A 25,157-nucleotide genomic window follows, 5' to 3' on the forward strand; every position below is an offset into this window, starting at 1 on the left:
TTGCAATGCCCGAATGCAGCCATCACTAATTAGGAGACTTAATATAATGTTAATATTAGAGGTAAAAACACCCGGTGCATAACGAAATGAGCTATTTGCTGTTTTGCATGGGAATAATTAACACTGACTGCTAGTCATTTTTTACGACTGTATACATTTAGACGTCTGTGTTTATTAGCAAGCAAATAAGTCCTGCGCTGCTGACACAGACAAACGGTCCGTCAATCTGCGGCCTACGATTAGCATCTTAAGGAAAAAAAAATTCATAAAGTATGATCCTTCACCCTTATCTGTAAATAAATCTCCATTTTAGCACACAAGAATTGGAATATTAAACAGTTGCAGGCTAATTTAAATTGGACCAGCGAGGAGAATTAAATGCAGGTTGCCTATTCCATGACCTCGCAAGAACCTCGTATTTTTTTAGGGTCATATCATCATTACCATAGTGCAAGCTCAGAAACGACACCTCAAAATTCTCTAATTACTGTGTGTTTACTGGGGGCCACAGGCCTGCGCACAGTTAATGAAACATCACAGTGCAAGCCTTTAGGGCCCAGGGGAGACAGGCCCTCCATTGTAACACTCTTCCACTCTGAACGCAATTAATTGATCCAGGAGCCATATTTTATGAGGCATTCGAGGACAATCTGAAAGCACATCAAAATGTCCTTAGAAAATCAGGATCTTTAATACAACACAGCAATCTAGCCAAAATACAAACAGAGTGAAGTGCCCATAAGGTGTTTAAACCTACTAATGACCATGTACTGTGATAAAACACAAGCACAACACCTGATTACTCCTAATTGGGGCAAATACATTTAAACAAACCTATAAACCAGCTAAGACTACTATAAATGGTTTGCTTAGAATAGCATTAGGTCTCATTCACAAACTGTGTATACCTTTGAGCATGTTCATGCAGAACTCATGATTTATCGATACCTTTGCACTTAAAATTATTCACACACAATAAAATGAATATAGCCTACATCACATCTTGGGTTTTTATGTTTTATGGGGACATTCCATAGACATAATGATTTTTATACTGTACAAACTATATATTATATCCCCTAACCCTACCCTAAACTGAAAACCTTCTGCCATTTTACATATTCAGAAAACATCACTTAGTATGATTTATAACCTGTTTTTCTCATGGGGACCAAAAAATATCCCCACAACTGCAAGGATTTCGAATATTGCCATCTTTGTGTGGACATTTTGTCCCCATAACGTATGGTTTACCTGAACCACATTCACATTGTGAAATGCACTGTGGACATTTTAAATGAACCTTTTCTGAGTATACAAGTACACAGCTTAACAATTATTAGTTAATGACACCCATTGACATTTTGTTGCATTGTAACTTAAAGGCATGTATTACAAGAGCTAAAGTGCATATCACTCACAAAATCACTACCACGCTGTTTACACATTGACTAGCCCATGAGCAGACTGCCATACCGTATCCGTCTCTGGCCTGTCTGTTACCCTCACAGAGCAGAGAGCTGAAAGTGATTCCCAATTGTTGTGATGTCATGTCTGAGAGCAGACTATTGATACTATAAAAAACATGTTGCAAGGGCTAGCATGTGGCAGATTGCTTTCTCCAAGCCGGTTTTAGATCAGTATAAGTACAGACAGGGGCTAGTCTCTTCACTTGGGACTGGAATGAGAAATAAGCATTTCCGGCTGTATGCAGCTGGCCACCGAAACAATTTGCTGTGGGGAAAATGGGATAAATGGACTTCACTAGCAGATAGCAGGCTAAAAAAGGGGCTAATGTTGAAATCTAAAATCTTTTACGGAATTAGGCGAGTTGAACAGCTGAATTATACCAAAGTGGAAAGCTGATTCTGACTCTGGTTTAAAGTCACAAGACAATAGCAACAGATGAAGACATTTACTCAGGACATATCGCTGAAGTATAATATTAGCTGCCAGTTAAAGGTATCAAAGTGCTCGTCACTATTTCAGGCATCTTAACTGCAATGCTTAACTAAGCTACCTGGACAGCAGAATTGTTATCTCAAAACGTCAAGCTTCCAGAGAACTGCATGGAATGTGTGTTGACATCACATCTAGTGAAGAGGAACTCGACATGGGAGTGTTTCAGCCATAAATATCTAGAGGTTGAGATACAGCATTTATATTAGAGCAGTTAAGCTAGGGAGGCGTCACATGGACATGCTTTGGTGTGCGCAGCATGAAGATATTAGAACAGGTGCAAAACGCCAGCATGTATAAATCTGATGACAACTATCATTGCTAACAGGTCAGTTACTATAAAATCTCCTTCATCCTCTCCTGGTTTAAAGGTGCACTTGTAGTTTTTAAAAAATGTATTTACATAAGTTCTACACGAAGACGATAACAATTTTGAAAAAGCTTCATTAATTAACATCATGTCAATGCAAATCTGCAACAAAATCACTAACAAAAATGATCTATAAAATCTATAAATATTCTTAAAAAAAACATAAGACTAGTTAATCATGATTGACTGAGAATAAGCATTGATAACTGAAAACTAATGTTGTTGCGTTATGCCAGCGCGACATACTGTAAAAATATTTGAAAAATTACTTAATTATCATTGCAATTGCCTTGTCTTAATTATCAAGCGTTCTCTATTGTAAAAGTTTTCAGATCAATCTATATAAAGGGATTGCAGTGTCTTTGAGAACATCACCACTGTATATAGCAAACAAAGCAATAAGAGCCAGGCTTGATCTTGGTACGAGCTACGAGAGGCTGTTTTCTCCACTTGAGCGGAGCTGATTGGAGGTGGAGGATTCACAACGCTGGGGCTGATTTCCATAAGAAGGGGAGGACGGGTTCTTAATGGGGGTCAGTGACAGGGCCGGAGTCGGAATTGGCAGGGGTGCATCAATTAGTGCGCGGGCAAAGCTCAGGCTAACGATAAGGTGAGTGGATGGTAGAGAGGGGTAATCTTCATTAGAAGCACATGAAAAATATTACAGGCTCACAAAGAAGAGGCAAATGAGAGTGTGGCAAAGGGCACGATAGAATCATACTCGCTCTTCACAAGCTCATTCCAGTGCGTTACTAGCGCAGCGGTTAAGGGTTTAACATCCAAGACTTCGAAGGGACTGTTAATTAGAACATACAGTACAACATCATTTTCGACAAAGAAATTTTGAATCTCTCAAAATGGAAATATGATTCTAAGGAGGCTTCGGTTTAAAATAGTTAAACATTAGCATGACTCACTCAGTGGAAAATCTGAGGCACGCTACGAGCTAATAATGAACATCCAGAACAATATTAACACAAGCGTTTACAGAGAAAAACATGTAACCGATTGTCTATGAGGCGTTCTGGATGATTTCTCTCCAGAATTCAACACGATTAAACAATTTCTGCTAACAAGCAGTTTTTTCTTGTCGAAGAAACATTATCAAACGAAACCGTCATCAGCTTGTTTTGATAATGCTGATAAAAGAAAAGCGCGCTGTTTACGGTGCACACAGGCCTTTGATATTCAACAGCTCTGACTTAATAAGGCAAGACATTAGTGTACACATATAAAGTGTGTTCATAAATGTGTGAGAGGAGAGGCGAGCTCAGAAGCAGAAAGGAATTTGATTACACTGTGTCCACCTATCCAAATGAGCCCCATCATGTGAACATTGTGCAACCAAGCAGACACACAGCTCCAAAGAACATCCAGGCAGCTGTATACCATTTAAGTGCATACTGAGAAAAAAAAACAAAAAAAACAATCTGCCCTATTGAACAGTTTCATCCCCACAGGACAAACAACCATGGCACATTCTCCAGGAATTACAGTTGTCTCCTGTTTAGAGGACTAGAAAATAAAAAAAACATTTCATGAGCCCCTAAACCTGTAAACAAAATCTTTGGAGCAGATAAATTTGAAACGCCACAATGCAATTAAAGCCCAATTCGATTTGAGCATGCACAGTCCATCTGTCAAAGAGAAACTGAAGCAGAGGGGATCTGTTATTAGTGAATTCCTGCTTGCCTTTTCGAAAGTCAGATGTTCTCACAGATGCAAAATACCAATCGAATTATTCGCCGAGCTTAAGGTGCTGTACTGCTCGAAACGCTAGCTTCGCCAAGTATGTCATCATCCCACAAAGTTCTTTGTGCAAACTTTTCCCATTAATTATTACATCTTTGGAGATTTGATTCTTCATGCTCTGGGGAATCATTGTGATGTTCTTGGTTTAGCTGAAATATAAATGTCTCCTATAATCCTATTTGTCCACTTTAGAATCGGGAAGATAAAAATCTTTATTATCTAGGGGGAGGGTTCAAGGGACCCCAGCTCAGTGCTTTCAGCTTGAAATGCTATCATCTTCAAAGGTAGAAGAGGATGTCGAAAATCAGAAATGTATCAGGGATCTCTACGCTCCTTAAAGTACAATACATCTCCGCTGATTAAAATACATCAAAGCCTCGTCATTCGTTCCTCTGAGCAATAAGGGTGGATTTTAATTGCAAAATGTTAAACCTCACAATTAAAGGCTTTGTGCTTCTTAAAGCTAGCCCAAACAGACTACGAAACAGCAGCATACAAATGAGCCGGTGAGAGGGAGAGAGAGAATTAAATGATAGCATTAAAAGCGCTCTGTTAAATGATAACGTTGTAGAAGACCAATCACAGCACGCACCGATAATGCTACAGTGAAATATGTCAACAGATTGCACTTTCACAAGCTATCATTTTTCTCTTAAATTAAAGCCGTCCCTTTAAAGGAAAATACATGCTCAAGTGGCTAAAACAGGTGGCTGTTTGCGAGAACACTAGCATGGCTGCCAATGATAAGGAGCTCGACATGATGCGACCCTGCTATAAAAACATGTAACACTCTGCCAATGCAAACAGTTAGTCAATTTACAGTCTACAGCCATGAAAAGTGCTATAAAGTTTTTACCGGATTGCTGCCATCAGATTGCAGCAGGTTCACAAGGCAAAACCTACCACCCAAAACTCTTATTTAGGATTTATGATAAGGTAAGTAAAACTATGAACCACAAAGTTACACACCAGCTTAATTAATGCAACCAAAAGACAAAAAAATGAAGTATTTTTTGGTATTTTTTATATTCTTTTTTAACTTTCATTTTCAAAGATACAATTTTTTTTTTGAAGTTACATTTAAAATTAAAATTCACTTGCCTCAAAAACGGTTTATGTTTAAATGGCCTAAAACAAAATAAAATAAAATATTCAAACAATGATGAACGCTATACAGAAAAGTGCCTATCTACGAATTACCCACAAACCCATCATGCAGCATTAATTAAAAGCCTATGATAGACACGGCATGCTTCTAACAAACCTATCAACAATGAAATTAGGATTTGCTGGCAAAAGAGCATTCCAGGGTCCCTCGGAGGGACTAATGAAAAACACTTTCATGGCTAACCCATCAAAAAAAGCCAGACTGGAGGAGAGCGGGGCAGCGTACAGCTCCAGCAGCAGGATGTCATGTGAGGGTCTGGAACGTGCGACCTCTCATTTCATCCTTTAATAAAGTCGCACCCAGGTGGCCTTGATGCCTTACAGTTGCCTGGGGCTCCCGAGCGCTAAACAGGAGCTTGGCTTAACATCATTACCCTCCATCCCTTGCTTCCCTGTTTTCCAGCGTAAAAACCTGCATGCTTTCTTTTCCATTTCATGTCACAATTTGAAAGTCTGTTATCAAGATCAAAACGCTCCTTAATCTCAGTTGGTGAAACTTGTTCTATTGCCTCACTGATTGACTTACAGAGCACTCTAACGGCAATTGTGTAATGATGAGGTGAGGAAATAACTCAACTAGGACCAAGACTGTGGGATCGGTTTGCGGTTAAAGCATTGGGGAAGTCTAGGGTAAGATGACTTGTTTGGAATGTTGCAACTCTTGGCTGCTTAACATTAACACAAATATTAAATCAAAATTAACAACAACAAAAAATAAGTCCCAAAAAAGGGCTGAAGTACTCAAATGCTACTGTACATACTTGCATCTGACAGACTGCTGTAAAACTAGCCTAGAGGTGGTCATTTTTCAACTTGCTACGCTAATTCAAACACAAACACTGAGAGAGGCATGGGATTTCATTGTGCAAATGATATGCGTGTAATACTTTCATAACTTCCTGTGTGAAAGGAGCCCGTTGGCCAAGCAGCCAGAAAAACATTCAGGTTATCAGAATTTCTGTAGGCCATTTCTTTAATTAGCGCTCACAATTTGCATTCAGATAATGTCAGGATTGATGAATTTAGTCTTGGAATGATGACAGAAAGTTAAATAAAGTTCTCCTTGGGCTCTGCGCCATTCCAATAGACAGAATTAATGCTTATATTGACAGATGAAAAGATACCTGTCTGGTTTACTGCTCATTCAGACAGTAACTTAACACCACGCACACACCCACACATCTGTCAAATCGTGGCTTTATGGTGTAATTGCAGAATAAGGAACCTGCATTTTCAAACAACAAACGGAAAATTGCATTTATTCCGCAATGTGGATGCAGCTTCAACCGTTTCCTGTCTTTGATTTATACGTCCAGGTCTTTCATAACTTTAAAATTCATCAAAATGGCTTTCGCTTTTTCAAACACAGCACTCCTAATTAGAATTATTGTAACTCTGACAAACCCTGGACAGAGATGCCACTTAACTACCTTGTCAGACCCTGGACTCACAGCCTGAATACAGATTCTCCACCTGTCCGCCTTTCCGTATTGTTCAAACTTTTCCACCATACACCTATTTCCCCAGTGGGAAGCAGGTGGTATGTGGAGGTGTTTACGGAGAGAGTCTAACTGACAGCTGGCGGGAGGAGACTCAAACAGCTGCAGACGAGTGGAAAAAAAAAGCGCGAGAGAGAGAGAAGGCAAACAGCTCTAATACCCTCAGGGTTGTCAACTCCAATCCCCCAACCCACAATGCTTTTAACCAAGCAAACAGAGGAAAAACTGTTGCAGTCTCAAGACATCAGAGTCTTCCACAGAACTCCCTGATCTTGGAGCGATTTTGCAGGCTTGAAATGGGGCGATCAGAGGAGCTTAAAGGAGAGAGATACCATCAGCTTCCTTAAAATGTTCAGTTACTGTTACGTCAAAAAAAAAAAAAAAAACTTATTGCATTTACAGAATGGTTAACAGGAAACACGTTTGTGTTCATTTCTCATTTCAAGGTGGAGGGTAGTATCAAAACACACCAGATCAACTTGTTTACTGCTTTGTTTGGTTCTGCCAAGGTTATTGGAGACCCATTCCAAATTTCCTGAGGCTGAAGGGAAGGGGGTGGTGGTGTGTTGGCGAGTGGGTGAGCGTTGCGCGAAAACCGATTGCATGCAGATAAATCACTTCAAACAGATCAAAAGACAAATCAGCGGCAAAAGACAAAAGATGCTGACGAGCAGAGAACAATAGAAAATGTGAGACGTGGGGATCACAGCAGACGGCCGCAGGATCCAGCTGTAAAGGAGACATGCCGGGGGGTTTTGGGGTTTTTTTTGGAGCGGAGTGTGGCTAAGCAGGTGATCCTTGACAAGTTAACCGTACGCTTCCGATCATATAGACCCGTGACCATCTTGAGGTTCACACTAGATTTGTGCAAAATTTAGAATTGAAGAATTGCTTTTCTTACTATTGCATGTGAATTTGAACTGAATTGGCATGGCAGGAAGAACTGCAGTTCATAGAAATTAAAACATTCATAGAAGATAATACATTATGGGAAATGTAGTGTTTGTCCACAAAAGCCTAATTTATCAAATATGGTCAAATATAAGATATAAAATACAATATTCTTTAAGTAGAATTTGAAACATTCTGTAAACATTTCATTCACTTTAATTCATTTAAATTCTTACTTTCGAATTCAAACTGATATTCTTCATCCTGTTTGCTACCTCAATTCAATTTCAGGGTAATTTAAAAGTCATTCTCAATTCTATTCAATTCTGAATTGGGTGCAACTTTTGGACCAGATTCACAAAAATCATGTTAAGAAAGAAATTAAGAAATATGTTTAAGATAAATTACTTCGTAAGAAGTTCATAAGATTTCTCCAAAGTTCAATTATTGAAGTTTTCAAATATTTTCTTAAGAACATCTTATTTTTCATAAGAAGAAAATGACAAGCTTTGGTGTTATCTGACTTTTGCCAAGACTCGTTGATCAACTGAAAAACACTTCTTTGGAAACAACAGGCTAAAAAAAAGCAAAGCAGAAAAGTATGACATAGTGAACATCAGGCGCTAATTATAGCACCATTCACAGATACCACTAGAATAAGTAACATATCACTTTTATGGGCCATGTTCCCCTGCCATTTACGACCAGAGAAAAAGACGAGGCCATATGAGCACAACCTTGAAATGAAACGCCTGCCGTGGTTAATCATATTCGGCTGTAAATTAGCTTTAATAATACATTGACTAGTGTATTTTCCACACACACCACTTTAAATAGTTAGCATGATGCATGCATTGCAGACAAGTGCAGGGCCAAAAAGAGATGCAAACTAGTTTAATCAAATAGAGCTAAGACTGGGTCAGTTCATTTCCCTTATAGATTTGGATAGAGGGTCAGAGACACTTTTAGGTGTCTGCTAGTGAATTTGAATGAATGTAAATTTACTCTTCTGGGTCGCGGGATAATATAAATAGCCCCAAGTTCCTCAAGCCGTCTCGATTCTAAACAGCAGTTATTCAGAACAACTGCTGCAATGGTGAAATTAAAGGGGGATTGCAGGGGGGGGGAGGTTCCTCTTGCCACAACAAAGGAAGGAAATCCCACTCAGATTTGTACTTCTCTCTTTCTTCCACCTTTAGCGGGTGTATCAGAGAACAAACAGTGCCTGAAGCTGGTAGCCACCTGCAATGTATTCCCCCACCCCACCCCCATTAAAGTCCTTCACAGAAATCACAATTTAATAAATCACCCCAGAGTCTGACAGAGTTTATCTCAAGGGGTCGCTTTGACTCGGGAGGAGCCGCTAGACAGACAAAGCCTAGGCCGATAAGATGTGAAATTAAATACAGTTAGCAGTTTGAAACAAAGGACGGGATGTGTCACAAGCCACTACGTAACCACCAAAAAGCTTATTGCTGAATAAATGGCAGAGCCGTGAGGTGATTCATTTCAGTTTGCACACATTTAACCTCATTTGCATGCTTACTGTCAACATATCTCACTTCCACCGATCCGTTCAAGAGCTTTCATTAAGGCCTGAAGTTGACATCCTTTTTTTTGAGGCATGGCATATAAATCACGCCCGTCGCACACCTGCACATCTTGATCGGAGATCTTGCTCTATCATGTTATGCTTCCTTTTAAACACATGACAGGTACGACACCAGTCATCGCTTAAGGTAAGGAGAGAGTTATGAGAGCACGGTTTATCTCTGTGTATACAGATATCCTCACTTAACGTGTTGAAATACAGATTATTTACTGTGACAAATACACTACATTAACAGAGACCCAGTTAAAAGTGAAGGTTTACATTTCTGCGCAACTAGCATCACCAAACGGAATTACAAAAATACTTACTGTTTTCAAACAGGTTTTCCAAAATCTGCCATTGGTTGAACAAACCGTTAGTCCCGCCCCCAAACTCAATTGTTGCTATGTTGACTGGTCGAGACATTCAAAACAAATAGAGCAGAGTTGGGAAAGTGCCAGAGCCACAGAGTTTACACTTTTTGGAGCAGTCAACCAAACTTTTGGAGCAACTATAAATGGCTTACTCAGCACACTCTCATGGCAATTCATAACTATTTTACATTTAATTCGAGGATTAATTTAATCTGCTTACACTGCAGTGAGGGTTATGTCTACCCTTACAAAAACGAAGATTATTCAAGTGTGCTATTAGTATACTTCTTTAAAACTAAAAATAAGAAAGTATACTATCAGTCTACTTTTATGTACTTCTCGGAAAAATACTTAAAATTACACTTAAGTGTACTAACTTATACTGACAGAAAAGTTTAAGAGCCAGATTTACTAAACAGGGCAAAATATACACGACAACGATGTACTAAAAACCTAAACGTTTTCCTTTGCATTTTTCGCATACAAATGACAAGGGGATCCTGATACAAATGCGAAAACAACTAAACGCTGTGTTATGCATGCCAGACCAGTAGTTGGCGATGTCACTTTGTAAAGAAACATTACGTGCCTATGGTATGAACACAAAATATGCAAGCGCACAATGTCACCGTTTTCACAAATTCACATTTTTGCATTTTACACGGGGACGATAACGGTATTATTTCCAAAAACTTGCACTTTGAAACCTGTTCTCAAAAGTGTGTGTTTTCAGGCCCCCAAAACTGCTTTGTAAATGTTATCATTTTTATTTGAAAATGGTATCGTGTGAAAAGTCCCTCAAATATACAACATTGCTTCAATGAAATGTAGCATATTTACTAAAATGCATTTAAATAATTAGAAAATCAAAATGCATTTTTTTTTATTATTATATAATGTCCAATACATTTTTTCTCAGTATTTGATATACCTATAAATGAATATGCCATTGCATATATGACATAATTCTCATGAAACTATAACAGAGAATCGGATTAGAAACGGCACACCAGGGTTTAAATCTAGGATTTAAAGTTGCTCTATTGTGTTTGTCCAGTGACCACAGAAATTTCCTGACCGTTTTCGGTTCACATGGTTTGTATCCTTCAAATGGATCTTAACATGATCAATGTCAAGATAAAAGACTTGCACAAACTGTCCAAATAGCAAAACTTACAGTTGATGTCTAATTAATAAATAACCAAATTTCAATCTCTACTATATATTGGCCCTGGGGATATAGTGGCAGACCACTAGTTGTCTCAGCATCTTAAGCTGGGATAGAAGAATATTAACATAAAAAATGGCATGATTCACCTTTACTTTACAGAGGTTAAAAATAGGAAAAAGAAAGTTTTCAAGACAAGACAACTGTAGGGCACATTACATGTCAACTTATGTCCACAGCTAGAATACTAATGGTGTGTTGGTGTGCTAGCAACATACGCCTACTCTAATGAAAGAGGTGAGTTTGAGATTTTCAATGAGCACTTTGGCCCTGTCTTTTATTAATAACACTCCAGTGTCCAGGAGGCCACGAGCAAAACGGTGGGAACAGGCTGACCCGCGGGCCACGCCTAATCTGTCCCGACTGGTCCGTGCCACTGACGGCCTCGCTCGCTATCTGTTTCTCAAACTGATGCCTTCCTGCTGGGATGGCGTGGCTGGAGAGCTGTCAGCGTGCTGCCCTTTCTGGGGCGCTGCGCTATCTCTGCCTGCACCAGTCCGCCGTGGCCTGTTGAAAAGAGCTGTCATAGCCTCGCAAGTCTCTGACATTCCTATTGGCTTGACCCTGACCCTTTGAGAAGCGCACCTTTAATTATCCTGTCTCAAATCTCCTTCCATGGCAAAAAGGAATATACATATCATAGCCGTGAGCATGTGTGCTATTCTTTTAAAGTACGCATTTGAGGGCCCCACTCAGAGCTGTGCAACTCTTGGAATAATATTAGACTATTTGGAATGTGACTGTGAGACTAGCAAGAGACTAGCAGCTGCCGAAGAGGTTCTTTTATCAAGGGAAAATGACATAATCCCCCAACAACTACGAGCAGTTTCCAGCACAATACTTAAAGTAAAAAAAAAGACATAAATATGGTGTATTGTTTTAGCTGCCCTCCCCAGTATCCTCCAATTAAACATCCCTGTCACTGATAGAAGCGTAAAGACACTTTTGATCCGTGTAATCAGATCTGTGAGCTTGCTTTTGTCTCACATTCCTTTTCTGACATTTGAAAGGTCAAGAGTGAGAGGACATTTGATAACTGCAAAATCCTCATACTCCATTTTACAACCCTTAATCTGTCTTCTCGGAATCGGTAACATAGAATTTTATCTTTGGGAGGAGGACTAGAGAGAGACTAGGAAACTGTGTCTGTTCACATTTTGTTCACCATAAGGTGAAGCTTTAGGAATTCGCTGCACTGAAGACAAAAAGAGAAAGGAATCGGATAACGCTCTGACCGCAACAAAAGGTCAAGTCGCTACACAGAAATACATGCTTGCTAAAAGAGCCAAACTGCTGTACCATAAATAATCAGTGAGACAAACTGTTTTTTTTTTCCTTTCTCTTCCTTTTAGGTTTCAGGAAACTGCGCATTGTCAACACTGCAAATGTAGCGCAGCTTGGCCTAAATATCACACAAAGAAGGGCGCGATTTGTTCTGAATGCAGATCAAAGACATGACAGCGCATTGCATTGTTTTTTCATTGAGACACAATATTGACAGTTGCCAGTCCATTTTTGTTCCGCCAGTGAAAATAATTCAAGACAAAAATAAATGCCGTTGCACGTCTCCAAGCAGCACAAAACAGCTGCATTCATATACAAATCAGTGTTTTTGAATAATGATACGACTCTAATCAAAATCAAAACAGTTCAGTTCCTGAATGAACGAGTGCGAGTTTGAACGAGTCGTTGAGTGAACGATTCAATAACTCACTCATGAAGACAATAGTCACAGGTGCTGAATTCAGAACCGCACACTAGTATACTACTCATAATAATTTTACCATATCTTTTTATGTCAGAAATAGAAAGAGTAGTGTCAGAATCAGTGCCGCCACCTACTGACGTGATGATGTAACCTGCAGGAAATCACTAAAATCCCCATCACTAATATGACGACTGAAAGTCTGTCTGGAACACAAACAGATATATTTATATATAAAGATTTATTTATAAAGATTTGATCATTATAATTAATAATTAAACTACCCCAGAGGTGTGTGTATACATATATTATATATTATATATTATATACATACATGCATACATACATATATATATATATATATATACACACATACATATACACACACACAGATCAGAGTGATAATAATGTGGACTTACGACAAAGGAACTGACAGTCTTTTTCTGTTGTTCCTGTTGTTGTTGTTGTTTTGTCAATGCTGCTCTCTGTACAGCTCACAAAACATTCCACTGTGCTCTCAGAACTGTGTTCCCTTCTCCCTTCTCGGCAGGACAGTCTTTCCCATTAAATAAGTCCTATTTCACTTAATGGCAACCTTGGGAGATCTGTAGCGCTTGAAAGCACCGGCACTTAACACTTTGTAGTCAGAGAAAACGTTTTTTTGATCTGCTCGTGTCATTTAATCATCCGTATTCTACCGAGCTACTCAGAAACAATTTTGCAGGATATTAACTTCTGGCTAAACCCTGCTTGTGCCATTTGTGGTTCCACTCAACCAATGGTCCCGTGGGGGCAGGAGCCCTCCTCACAGCTGTAATGAGCTTTACTGAGCTGAATAAAACAGTTAATAGAAAGGTAAAATCAAAAATGCATGAATCATGAAATATTAGCCAGATTCCAATGAAAATGGCTCTGGTTAAGTAGACATAGCTGTCTGTAGGGTTGTTGGGCGGCTTCAGTAGTGCAGGAGACAGTTTAGTAGCTTATTGAATGGTTATACCATACCTCCTCCATGTATAAAGTTACTTAAGTGCTCGCCTGCAGGGAGAACCATGTCAAATCGCATTGAAAATAACTTTGAGGAGCAAATTGAATGTATTAGCTTAAAGGGAGCTGATGTCTATAGGGACCGCTGACACTTAATACTGAATTATCCTAGACAAAATGTATTGAGCAAAAGTAAAGTGATTCACTGTCACTTTTGTGATTCATTGTCACCATCCCCCCCTAAAAAAAAAAAAAAAAAAAAAACACTTTCTGTTGGTGAGAAAACCTACTTATTACTTGGTTGGCATCCACAGAATACACAGACAGGCAGTGGCGTCCCATGAAAACCATTTTTGTTCCATTACAAAAAACTAGGTCATCCTCTCATAATTGTCAATCATGCAATAAATCTTTCTGTGCCGCAAATGAATACTGCACTGGGAATGAAACAAAGCTTATTGGCATGCGATGTCAGCTTGACTTAATTCATTCTCCTTTTCAGCTGAGCCTATTCATATGTGAAGTTTACGGATATCACACTGCCTGTTCCAGAGCGGGATAATAGATGTGGACAGACACATTATGCTGGGAATGTTGTATTAGCACAGCATAAGCTGTCTGAATGGAGACACAGCTCACAACAGAGTTTAAAATGTGAGACCGGATCCACAACTAGAATAAATTATCCTTCTTTAAGACACTTTGGAAGAATATTCTCTCTCCCGAGCACATGAATGTAAATATGTAAATGTGTACAGCCATGAACCTCCTCTACAATGGCTTTGAAATGAAAGCAGAACTTTCAAGGGAATCATTTTCTCTGAATCATCAGTTCATGACGTCATGTCTTGAAATAAATCCACAATCAAAATCATTAGTAACATAATCCTTTCGGATGCAGCAAGAGAAAGGGATGGGCAAAACTTAAGCATTTCTTAAAATGAATAGAAGTAATGCAAAAGACAACTAAAATATCATGGGAAAGAGCTATTCAAAGTCTAAATAGTTTCTAGATGAGAGTAAATGCCGAAATAGAAATGGAGATTTTTCTTCTGGTAAAAAGACCCTATTAATCTCATAGCATCTTCCCTAGAGTTTTAGGAAGGAAAAACTATCAACAATATCCCAAACTGTGCAATAAAAAGATTTCAGTATGAACATTTTCCATCAGATTCTTACAAATTATCTGAGTTACGCAATTCACATTTATTTTACAGTTACATACTCAAAAATGTCTAATATATTTAATGTATGTATATCTAATATATACACAAAATGTTTCTATAGATATATTGCTCATGTCTGTGTGGCAAGCATTCCCGGAGTTTTGTTTCATTTTTGTGACGTGCTCCAGAAAAAAAGTTTGAGATGGAAAATTCGAAAATCCACCAAAACGCGTTGGCGCGTTTGTCAACCCCAGAGGGTTAAATAAATAAATATATTTTTATAATTAATTTTAAGATAAAAGATATATGAAAGAGCTATAAAAGAGCCACCTCTGAGAAATATATATTTTTTTTATGGTTTGATCCGTCTCCAAAAAAAAAGGTAATAATTTGTACAAAAACACTGTACAAAAACAACCCCTTACCCAAACCCCAAAACTATGAATGTAATACAGTTTGAAAACATTTAAAAATGCCTTTACTACATTTTTGTAAGATCTAAGTTGATCTAAGTTGTTATGGCGATTTCACCATCTCGTACGGATTATTCCAAGTGATTATGAGAGTGTGTTTGTGCTTTTGAGTATGTCATTGTGTCTGGTATCTTTCCATCACACAAAGGCTTGAACACAATATCTGTGCCTGCAACAGCTCTGGGCTCACCATTTACCTTCTCCTGCCAGGTGTCCTCAGTTTACAAATATCTGATTGGACAGACGGGAAATGCAGTGGTACGCCTCCAGCAGACGAGTTTGGTGTCATGTCTCTCTGGAGCAAACTGTCAGTCTTTAAGAAGAGAGTAATAATAGCCGGGTACCACAGCCACTTGCTATGGAAAAAAACGCTTTCTTTTTTAAAGCGAATAGCTGACATTTGAGTCTGCAGGAGAAACTCAAGCGGGGCATCATAGAAAGAGTTATCAGAATGCCTGTCTCACTGGACTTAGACAACAGCAATGTGAGAAGCTCTGGATAGCTTTCAAAGGAACAACACCTTTGTTTGCTGATAATGAAATGCAGTATAGCCCATTGAGGGTTTCGGGCGGTTTAGGGATTATTAGAAAAGAATATTTCCAGTTGTTGTATGGGCTGCATTACAAGTTGGGATGTTTCCCCTGCAGAGAGTTGTGTGCTATTCGTCGCTCATTCACTTTGGCCTTCAGTTGGCATACCATGATCGAGCTACAAGGTCTCTTAACTGTCTGCTTTGTTTTCATAAAGAGGCTACGGCCGCATTTTAGAATGTTTCATATATTCAAACGCAGGAGTAAATTAAACAGAGTTGCACATATTTTGAGGAATATTACCATGACTCTTGACGTTTATATCTTTACATCAATGCAATGGACGAATTAAAAGAAATAAAAGCTACTGAACAAAAAATATAAAGAGAAAAGATGCTTCCTCAAAAGGTGGCGAGAATGAGACACAAACACATCAGCAACCGCATCAGTGTGGGCAACATATGGGATCCTCAGCGGCAATGAGCACTGAAATTTGGCTTTTCCATTATGATTCAATTGTGCTAAATTGACTTGATAGGCTTCTGTGCGGTCCGCGAGGATTCCAGCTTCATAAGAGAGGCCTGGTGTCTCAGCTTTGTCAAAGGCCCATCATGCTTTGAGCTCTGATAGAGTTCCATTCTATTCTCGAGTGTCATTAGCTGTGGGCCAGGTAAAGATTAGATAACAATCAGAACTTTATGAGATACCTTTAGAGGTGTTAGGAGTCTTTTGTCACACTGCTAAAAGATGAATGTAGATAAAAAAAACGTATAACTTCCTATTTTCTTTCATTCCTTTGAATGATCTAACTGGATAGGGACTCTTCAGTTGTTTTGGCAGCACAGAAACAATGTAAATGTATTTTTAAGGAGCAAAAAAAAACTTAACATGCCCTATTAAGCATATTTCATGGAGTATACATAATTTACTAAATATGTAATTTATGGCGAAGTTCGGAAGTAGTTTTATCAAAGGTAGGCCTACTTTAATAATATAATTCATTTTTGCAGGAGAGCTTGAAGTGAAGTGAATTGAATTTAGAGCTCTATTTATTTTGTCCTAGGAAAAGTGTCTCCAGCACTCCAGAGCCCTTTGTTTTCCTTTAATGGAGTTATGGTGCTCTCATTGCGCTGTAAAGTGGCGCTTGTTCTGACCTAAATGAAAACAGCCTCGAGACCTCAGCAGTCACCTGTCCTTCACCGCAGTCCCGCCAAAACCTGCTGACGGCCTCTCCGAGTTTCCCCGCATCTAAATATCCAGCTTTTGCTGTCTTCTCTCAAAACCACAGAGCTCATAAAACATCCATCATGACATTCCTCCATTTTATAACAGAGTAAATATCACTGTACATGGTAGATTTCCCATCATTCACTTTTATCACAGTAGAGTGGGACAAGAAGAGGCCATTAAGTTCAAACAACGCAGATATTTCCGTGATAACATGAAAAAGTTTATATAGGAGGAGATTCATCATTTGATATGATCTTGAAGACAGGGGGAAAAAAACAAGAAGAGGAAATTTCTGGAATCCCATTTGAGATTGATTCCCTGAAGTATTCTTCTTCTTCTTTTTTTTTTTCTCATGTCAGCTTCAACACGAAAATGAAGCCAGGGAAAATTAACTCCTGATACGGCTACGCTGAATTAGACTGTGGAAGAAAAAAAAAAAAGAAAAAGAAAAAAACACACTTTTTAAGGATTCCGGCCTTGTCATTTTCAATTTTCTGCTCTTTGGACATGCTTGTATTCAGATTCGCGAACATCCACTCGGCATATCAATCCTAATTAGACAATCTGGGTTCGTGAAGGATGAGAGCCGAGTTATTTGCATAATTTAATCATAAATACTCAGCGATACATATTTCCAAATGCATTTGTACAATCATCTTTCTATCCTTAGGGCAAAAGTATTAATATGATTAGGCAATAATTCTTTAAAAAAGGAGGAAAATAGGAAACCAGAAAGTGCACTCTCTTTTTAAACTCCAGCTTTGGGCTATATGAAAAATTAATTAATTTCTGGGGAAAATCAATTTCTTTATGTGACCATATTAGACAGAGCCGAGCTAAGGCCCGGAATCGCTCTCCAATCAAGAAATCTCATCTGCTCCCTCTAACTTGTGTCAGTAGTGGTTAGCGTCCCTGCGTGAGCGTCAGCGGTCTGCGAACTGCTTCCTAAATATGCTGTAATGTGGAAGGGATGGTGGCTAAAGACATGCCAGGGCTCCGAGTCAGAGAGCTCATAATGCATTGCTTTTTCCACCGGCAATCTGTCTCAGGTGTGACTATGGTGGCTAGTGTCACTGTCCTGTCTCATTTCATACTTCTGGTGGTCAGAAAAAAAGAAACCTGCAGATGATTTGACACACTTACACTTGCTTGTTTGATTTGAGACTGATTGACGACTTGCGCCATCACTCAAGGTCACCGCAACCTGTTCTAAAAATCATGAACGTCCGCCGTTTACGCGATTAACGCTGCATGTTTGACCAATTCACTCATGTTGCTCCAAACCTGTATGACTTTCTTCTACAGAACACAAAAGAAGACTTTTTGAAAGATGTAAATGCCAAACAATTAAACTAAAAGGGATTCAATCAATGTTGTTTTGGACCCCATTGACTTTCATTGTATGACAATATTCTTCAGAATATGCTCCGCAGGGGGAAAAAAAAGATTTAGAACAACATGAGGGTGAGACTATCCCTTTAATATGGAGGTCAAATGGCAAGAACAAATTTTTGTTATCGAAATGTTAAAGTGCGTGCAAATATGAGGGCTTGAATAGAGAATTGAAGATTTTCCTAGAACTGTTTCAATGAACCTCAATTGAAGTATCAAGTTGCTTTTATCAGAGTCACGTTCATAACAACCTCTTCTGCTGTCTCGTCTCGCAATGACGACGGATGCCAAGAGCACAGTTAATTTGAACACACGTGGCTAATCCCATCAAGGAAAGCTCCAGTGACTCACGGCGACGGAAAAAATAAAAACCAGATTGTTTATCTGCTTCATTTTCAATCCATCAGCGCTGATCGCAAGTGAGGAATATGGAATCATGTGTATGATTTGTAAGAAAGTGCTACAATGAATCTGTGATTTTAACAAGCCTTTTAACATGCGTCCCCCCCGCACACACACACACACACACACACACACATCCCCCCTCAACTCTTTCATCCTAATCAGCATCTGTCTCTCTGTTTTTTGAAGTTATTATCGCCTCAGCTCCCTCTTGGATGTGGTTGCTGGGTGACGGGTATCTTAGCACCCACTCTGACTGGGAATGATTTGAATTCGATCCAAAGATTTCCCATGAGTACCTGTAAACACATCCGTGCCTTGTCGAAAACAAATATATCAGAAGAGCACTGCAAAGAGAGCGAGAGAGGGGGGAAAAAAGAGCGATAAAATCTGCCACTGTGTGTTAAGACGCACCCCTGAGTGCTAAACAAAATAATGACGCTCCTCTGTAAATATGCCAGTCTGCTGTACACAAACAAAAATATTTTGTCAAATGTGATGCCCCTGTGACTGAATTATAAAGGTAAAAATGTAACAAAAATATCATTTAAAACACAATTAATTAAATGAACACAAACTTGAGGACATATTCTTTATTCATTTAAATTTAATTAAATCAAATATGCATTCAGTAGAATCTATTTAACCTTCCATTGTTGACAACAACTGTCAATTAACCGCCTGGGCCGTACGCTTCCTGACAAACCCTCCAACGTAACAGCTGCCTCAGCACTCACCTCCAGCCCAACCGCCCTGGTGTTTCAATAACCTTTCCTTAAGAGTTCAAATGTCACCAGGCGGCAAGAACCGCACCGTCCCACATGGACAGAATGGAAAGGAAAACAAGTAGCTGAAGTACTGCCTCTCACGGGGCAGACTCATAACTCCTGTGAAAGCAGAGAGATTACAGCCCCGTATCTGTTCGGCGGCAGAAGGTGCGCATTAATCTGGGCCGAGGGTCCCCGGGAGGATGAGGAGGGGGGAGCCGGAGGAACACGTCCTCATGCGGAAGGGAGAACGGGGCGAGTCTGACTCCGCTTCATGGGGAATTCTTTTAACGTGAGCAGACAAAGATGTAAGGCCGCTGTTATCCCGAAGCAAAGAGGATTATTAGCACTTCTTCAGCACTCTGGAAGCCGGGCAGCATGCTGGAAAAGTGAGCTCGCTGGTGCTTAGGCCATTTTTTTAATTATCTCTAGTTTTTTTTTTTTGGGGGGGGGGGCAGTCACCTCCTTAGGTGACTGCCTTTATTTGCAATTGAAATAGGATTGGAACACATTCCAGGCCGGACTCAAACCTGACCTCTTATGCTGTCAGCGTACGCACAACCCATTGCGCCACTCCTCTGTAAAGTTATCCTCTACATACCAAAAACATTCTATCATAATCATCTAGACTGCTTTAGACAAACAAAATTATCCTTCTTTAAAATTCTAAATATGAGCAAGTAACAGCCCCCCGAGTCACGTCCATGCAAGAGTTATGACTTGGCGTGCTGACCTTCCCCGTACAGAGAATCAAAGCAGATGTAGATACATTAAATCCACACTGTAAATAAGAGCCAGTGTGTTTGTGTTCCATCCGAGCAGATACCTTTGTCCATACAAATGATGTAATCCTCCAAATGGGAAGCAGACATGGAGGAGGTGATTGATTTCAGCATAACACCGGCAGTACCAGGTGCTTTCAGAGACAATTACAGGCCTCTCTATGCAGCTGTAATAGGCCAGCACTTTAGCGTCATTAAAGCAATGTGTAGCACTGCATTATCCTTTAACCCCATCACTGACCACTCTCTTTCCCAGCCCTGAAGTTCAAACCACACACTCCATCACCTCAGGTCCCTGGGACGGGGCCGCACGGATTGAAAGCAAACACAGGCCCAGAAGGAGCTCGTGCAGACAGCATGAGCAGACTGCTTCTTTAGCACCGCTGCTTGACGAACACACACCGCACTTGACATACATCTACAGGGGAATATTTACATTGTGCATTTTTAGGCAAACATATATAACTGCTTTAATTTAATTATTTACACTAATACAAAATAATGCAATGCATTTGGTGTTAATCTGCAGCTGTAATTATGACTAGCATTAAGAAGTCCAATATATGTATGTGCATGACAAGAAAGAAAAAAATATATAATTAATATATTATTGCATATTATAATTGTATTTTTTTTTTTTTTTTCAAAAGTACATGATGGTATAATAACGTGTTTTTAATCTGCACTCACACTGAATAAAAGTGGCACTTGTCCAAAACAGAAAATCATATTACGAGTGTGAGTGTGTTTTATATTATTTTTTATATGTATATTAATGTTATGTTTGTAAGAAATAATATTGAGTTTATAATGATAAAAATCACTCTGGACATTCAGATCTAAAAAGATTGATATTAACATTATGTGCCTGATCCACAATATATAATTTTTTTAATTATAAAGTGATTCTCATAAAAAAAAGAAGTTGTGATTTATTGATCAGTTTTTGTAGCACTGAAATTCCTCATTAAACATTATCTGAAATTGTACAACACTCAGGCTCGAATTGCTGCATGCAAGGTGTTTTGTGTTTTCATTTCAGATGAGCTGTCAACACCTTGACATTTTTAAATTAGCTTACTTTTTCTAGTAATTATTGGGCCCATTCACTTGATCACTAAAGGGTGACATTAAAGTTTCAGGGCGAATTATTCACCGATGTTACAAGCTGTAATTGTTTCCTGTGTGAAGCTGTACCTTCAAGCACTGTATCACTCCTGCCATTAAGTATACAAGCACTTATTGACTATGATTTGATTTTTCCCCAGAGGAAGAAAAGAGTAGAAAGAAATGTCTGCCTATAAATACAACTACATGGGAGAGAGCATCTATTATAATAATTCTGACAAACATGCTCATTTAAACCTGCTCAAATAACAGAAAAGCAAATAATATTTTCCTCTTATGCTCAATAGGAGCTCAATATTGCTTACAACAACATGCATACATGCAGGGTGACTTTAAAACTTGAAAAAATTCCATTTGTAAGTATAAAAATATATAACAAGAAAAAAGCTCTCATGTTCTATATCCACAAAACATGTTTGAGCCAACTGTCACTTATGAATTATTCATTCTGGTAAATAGTTAAAGAAAAATGAAACACCCTGTTTTGCACATGCACTACAACACAAATAAAATGTTTGCATTTATTTACAATTGCAAAAAGTTGATTATGGTTACTTTATAGTATTCTAGAATTAGTTGTACAATTTTCTATTTTCATATTATAATTATTTTAATGATGTAAGAACGTGATGTGTTTTTTCACCTTCAGTTTAAAGATCCATGTACTTATCAAGAACTTCTTGAGATTAAAGTTGTTGATGCCACAATATAAGTAAATAAAAGCAAATAAAACTACAAAAAATTATAATAATAAAAAGTTGTTTGTTGAACTTAAAACAATTGCAATGTTGTATCTGGCTGTAAAATTATTTTAAGCTCTAATTGGAACATAGTTTAAAGTGCAAAGACAAATGTGAAAGTATTTGCAAATGTCCTGCACATCTGTTCCACGTATTACTCTAATAACAAAGTACATTCGTTTTACTTTGTAGCCTACTGTAAGGTTCGCTTCACTTCTTATCGAACTTGTCTATTGATTTGGAGCCCTAACAGAGTCGCACTTGTTCTGACCTGGCATTAGTGCAGTCGTTGTAGAGGGTCTCGAAGTCTTTTCTGGAGATGAGTTTGCATCGGTTGACACCGGGCTGGATGGCCCCCAGTCCGCGCAGGATCCGGACCTGCTCCACGTTACACACCACCGGCGTGATCTCCAGCCGCTTGAGTTTGGTGTAGACGGTGTGCAGACCCCCGACCAGGTGTTTGAGAAACAGGTCAAACGCCTGGGGCAAGCAGATGAGCTCATGTCCGTCCACTGTGAAAGAGGCCACCTTGGCGCCCCTAAGCTCCACCATCCGACACTCATTATTCTGCGGGGTGTTTTCAACTGGGGACGGGGTCGAGTACACGGGCTTGCCGGCCAGTGAGATGCTGCTGGTGCTGGTGCTGAGAAGATCCGTGCGGAACAGATTATGGGGCGCTGACTGAGAGGGAGACGCAGAAGTGGCCGAGGGCGAGGATGATGATGCTGCGGTCGCGGAGCATGATGATGATGATGCTGATGATGCTGACGAAGAAGTTGAGATCGGACACGGCTGGACCAGAGACGATTGGGGAATCAGAGCAGCCGGTACGGCCATGGTGTTTCTGCACCTATCAGATAAGTTCAGACGGGAAGGAGAGCCAGTATGCAAAAGTAGCGCAAAGAAGAAGAAATCCCACCCGAGTGCGCTCCGCCGACGCGCGAATGGATGTGGAGAGGTGCCGTGCTGAAATTAGGGCTCTGAGAAAGATTGAGAGAGAATGACAGGAAGAAAATGAGCAGAAAAGTGTGCCTCTGCTCTGTGGATGAGTTGTTGTTGTCACAAGGTACAGAGAGGGAGGAGCCACTATCAGCCCTTTGAAACGGAGCACAATCTAATGCGACCCTAGTGGAACAGCGTTCGGAACATTTCCAGCGTTAACTTACAGCCGTCGTAAACTCGGATGAAACCTGCGCCTCTTCTAGGAATGCTCTCTGAAACTCAGCTTTACACGCCGTGCTCCTCTGCGTCTTATGGCTCATTGTTTTACTTGAAGTTGTCATTATGTTTGAGTGAGACAATAAGCTAATTTAAAGGTAAACATTATAATTACTTTCATTAGTAATGTGGGGAAATATGTATGGAAAATATATAGCCTAGCCTAAAGAAAAAATAGCGGTTTGTAAAATGATCTGTTAAACATTATAAATATGCGTGTTATTGATATTTAAGAAGGTTATTATCACTATGGCAAATAATGAAAGTATAGATGCAGAAAGAACTGTGCATTTAACAGTATCACAACTTAAGGTGAGTTACTGGGGGGAAGAACGGGGTGAGTTGTAACGCCATCAGTTTAACCAATTAGAAATGAGCAACAGGGGTGAAATTACTTCAGACATGAGCATCATCACCCTCCTTAGGTGACTGTAAAGAGTTATAAGAGAATTCACAGGACGAAAACAAAAGAAGGTAAAGCGTCACATCTGGATTAATTTGATATGCAGTCAGGTTAATGCATGTTACAGGACTGGTGGCCTATCGGAAAAAGCAGATTATCTTGTTATAATTTATATATGTGGTATGTCATCCACACAATCCTTTCATGTAAAAAAATTAATAAAATAAAAACACAGAAATATGGTGTGTGAGCAAACAAGAGAGGCTGTAACACTTTCCAGGTACCTGAACCTACAAATGTGCACAAAAAGGTCAGTGTGTCCACATAAAAGTAACACATGCTTTTTAGGTTATAGCTTGTGTTTTTCTATATTTCTTTCCAATTTGAAATTAAATTTTAAATATGTTTTCAAATTTTAAATACATTTCCTATAGCATTTTGATATAAAACCTCAAGGGGAAATTTCTCTGTTACTAACCAGCACCGTTAATTTGTAATTTATGAGAAGATTATGTGTCTTAAAATTTAATATGGGGGGGGGGGGATGTTACAGATGTTGAAACAAAATGTGTTATAACACTCCCCTATATACACTTTTAACATATTTCTAAAAATGAAAAGACCTTCAAAAGCCTTCTGTTTTTTTCTCACACGTCTCATATTGCAACTTCGGATATGTATTTCTTCAAAAACCAGATTCAAACATACGGAACTCTCCTAAAGCAAAGAGAAAACTATGAGGAAATTTACACTGTCAGAACCCTATCTATCCGAGTTAACTCAGAAGTTCAAGTTAGTCTGCTTTGATCTGCTTTAAGATAAGCAGAATGCCATTTCAGAATTGTCATTCAGGCACAGAGGTAGCATGTAGTGTAAAAATCAATATCCGCTTAAAATTCATAGCCAGACAAAGTTGCCCTTTATGTTGCTAACCTTTGCTTAAATATGCATCATATTAAGATTTCATTAAAAACAATGAATGTCACGATAGTTTGCCAACAATTTTTCATGTTAGCATGGGGTTAACTGCAAATGATGGCCATAAAATTCTACACAAAGAACTGCTTGCAGACATTCGTTAAGAGAAGAATGATGATAAGACAAAAAGGCATCCACAAACGCCACAGGACCTCTATGATGTCTCCGATTCAGAGTCTCTTAACAAGCTGGGTGGGCCTGATGAATCAAACTCCCATTAGAACAACAGTCTTTCAATAGACAAACAGCAGGATGCACAATGCAGAGAAAGTTTCTAACCTAGAACGTTCAATTAAGTTTTATTGGTTAAATTAACAATGTCTGCAATCTTTATGTATTGGGTAAATGCAAGCATCCTGGCAAGAATTTCTCAATCTCGTGCTTTAGAAAAAGCCATGTTCATTCTACATTGCATCATTATTCAG

The 25,157-nt window shown here is 39.0% G+C and overlaps 1 protein-coding gene across 10 annotated transcripts in view; it reads right to left on the minus strand.

Annotated features, from left to right (window-relative positions):
- The window catches only part of dachd (dachshund d), a 106,136-nt gene extending 82,923 nt beyond the window's left edge, over positions 1-23,213 (minus strand). For 8 of the 10 annotated variants that reach the window (XM_081367490.1, XM_081367498.1, XM_081367496.1 and 5 more), the window contains exon 1: positions 22,405-23,196. In XM_081367490.1, coding sequence (XP_081223616.1) covers positions 22,405-22,970 — 566 coding nt within the window. In that variant the 5' untranslated portion in view covers positions 22,971-23,196. Of the gene's footprint in view, positions 1-22,404 lie in introns of all 10 variants that reach the window. The other 2 variants (XM_081367494.1, XM_081367497.1) reach the window with 2 other exon arrangements.
- Positions 23,214-25,157: the final 1,944 nt, after the last annotated feature.

This window comes from Scardinius erythrophthalmus (assembly GCF_964197995.2).
Source record: "Scardinius erythrophthalmus genome assembly, chromosome: 6".
Lineage (NCBI taxonomy): Eukaryota > Metazoa > Chordata > Actinopteri > Cypriniformes > Leuciscidae > Scardinius > Scardinius erythrophthalmus.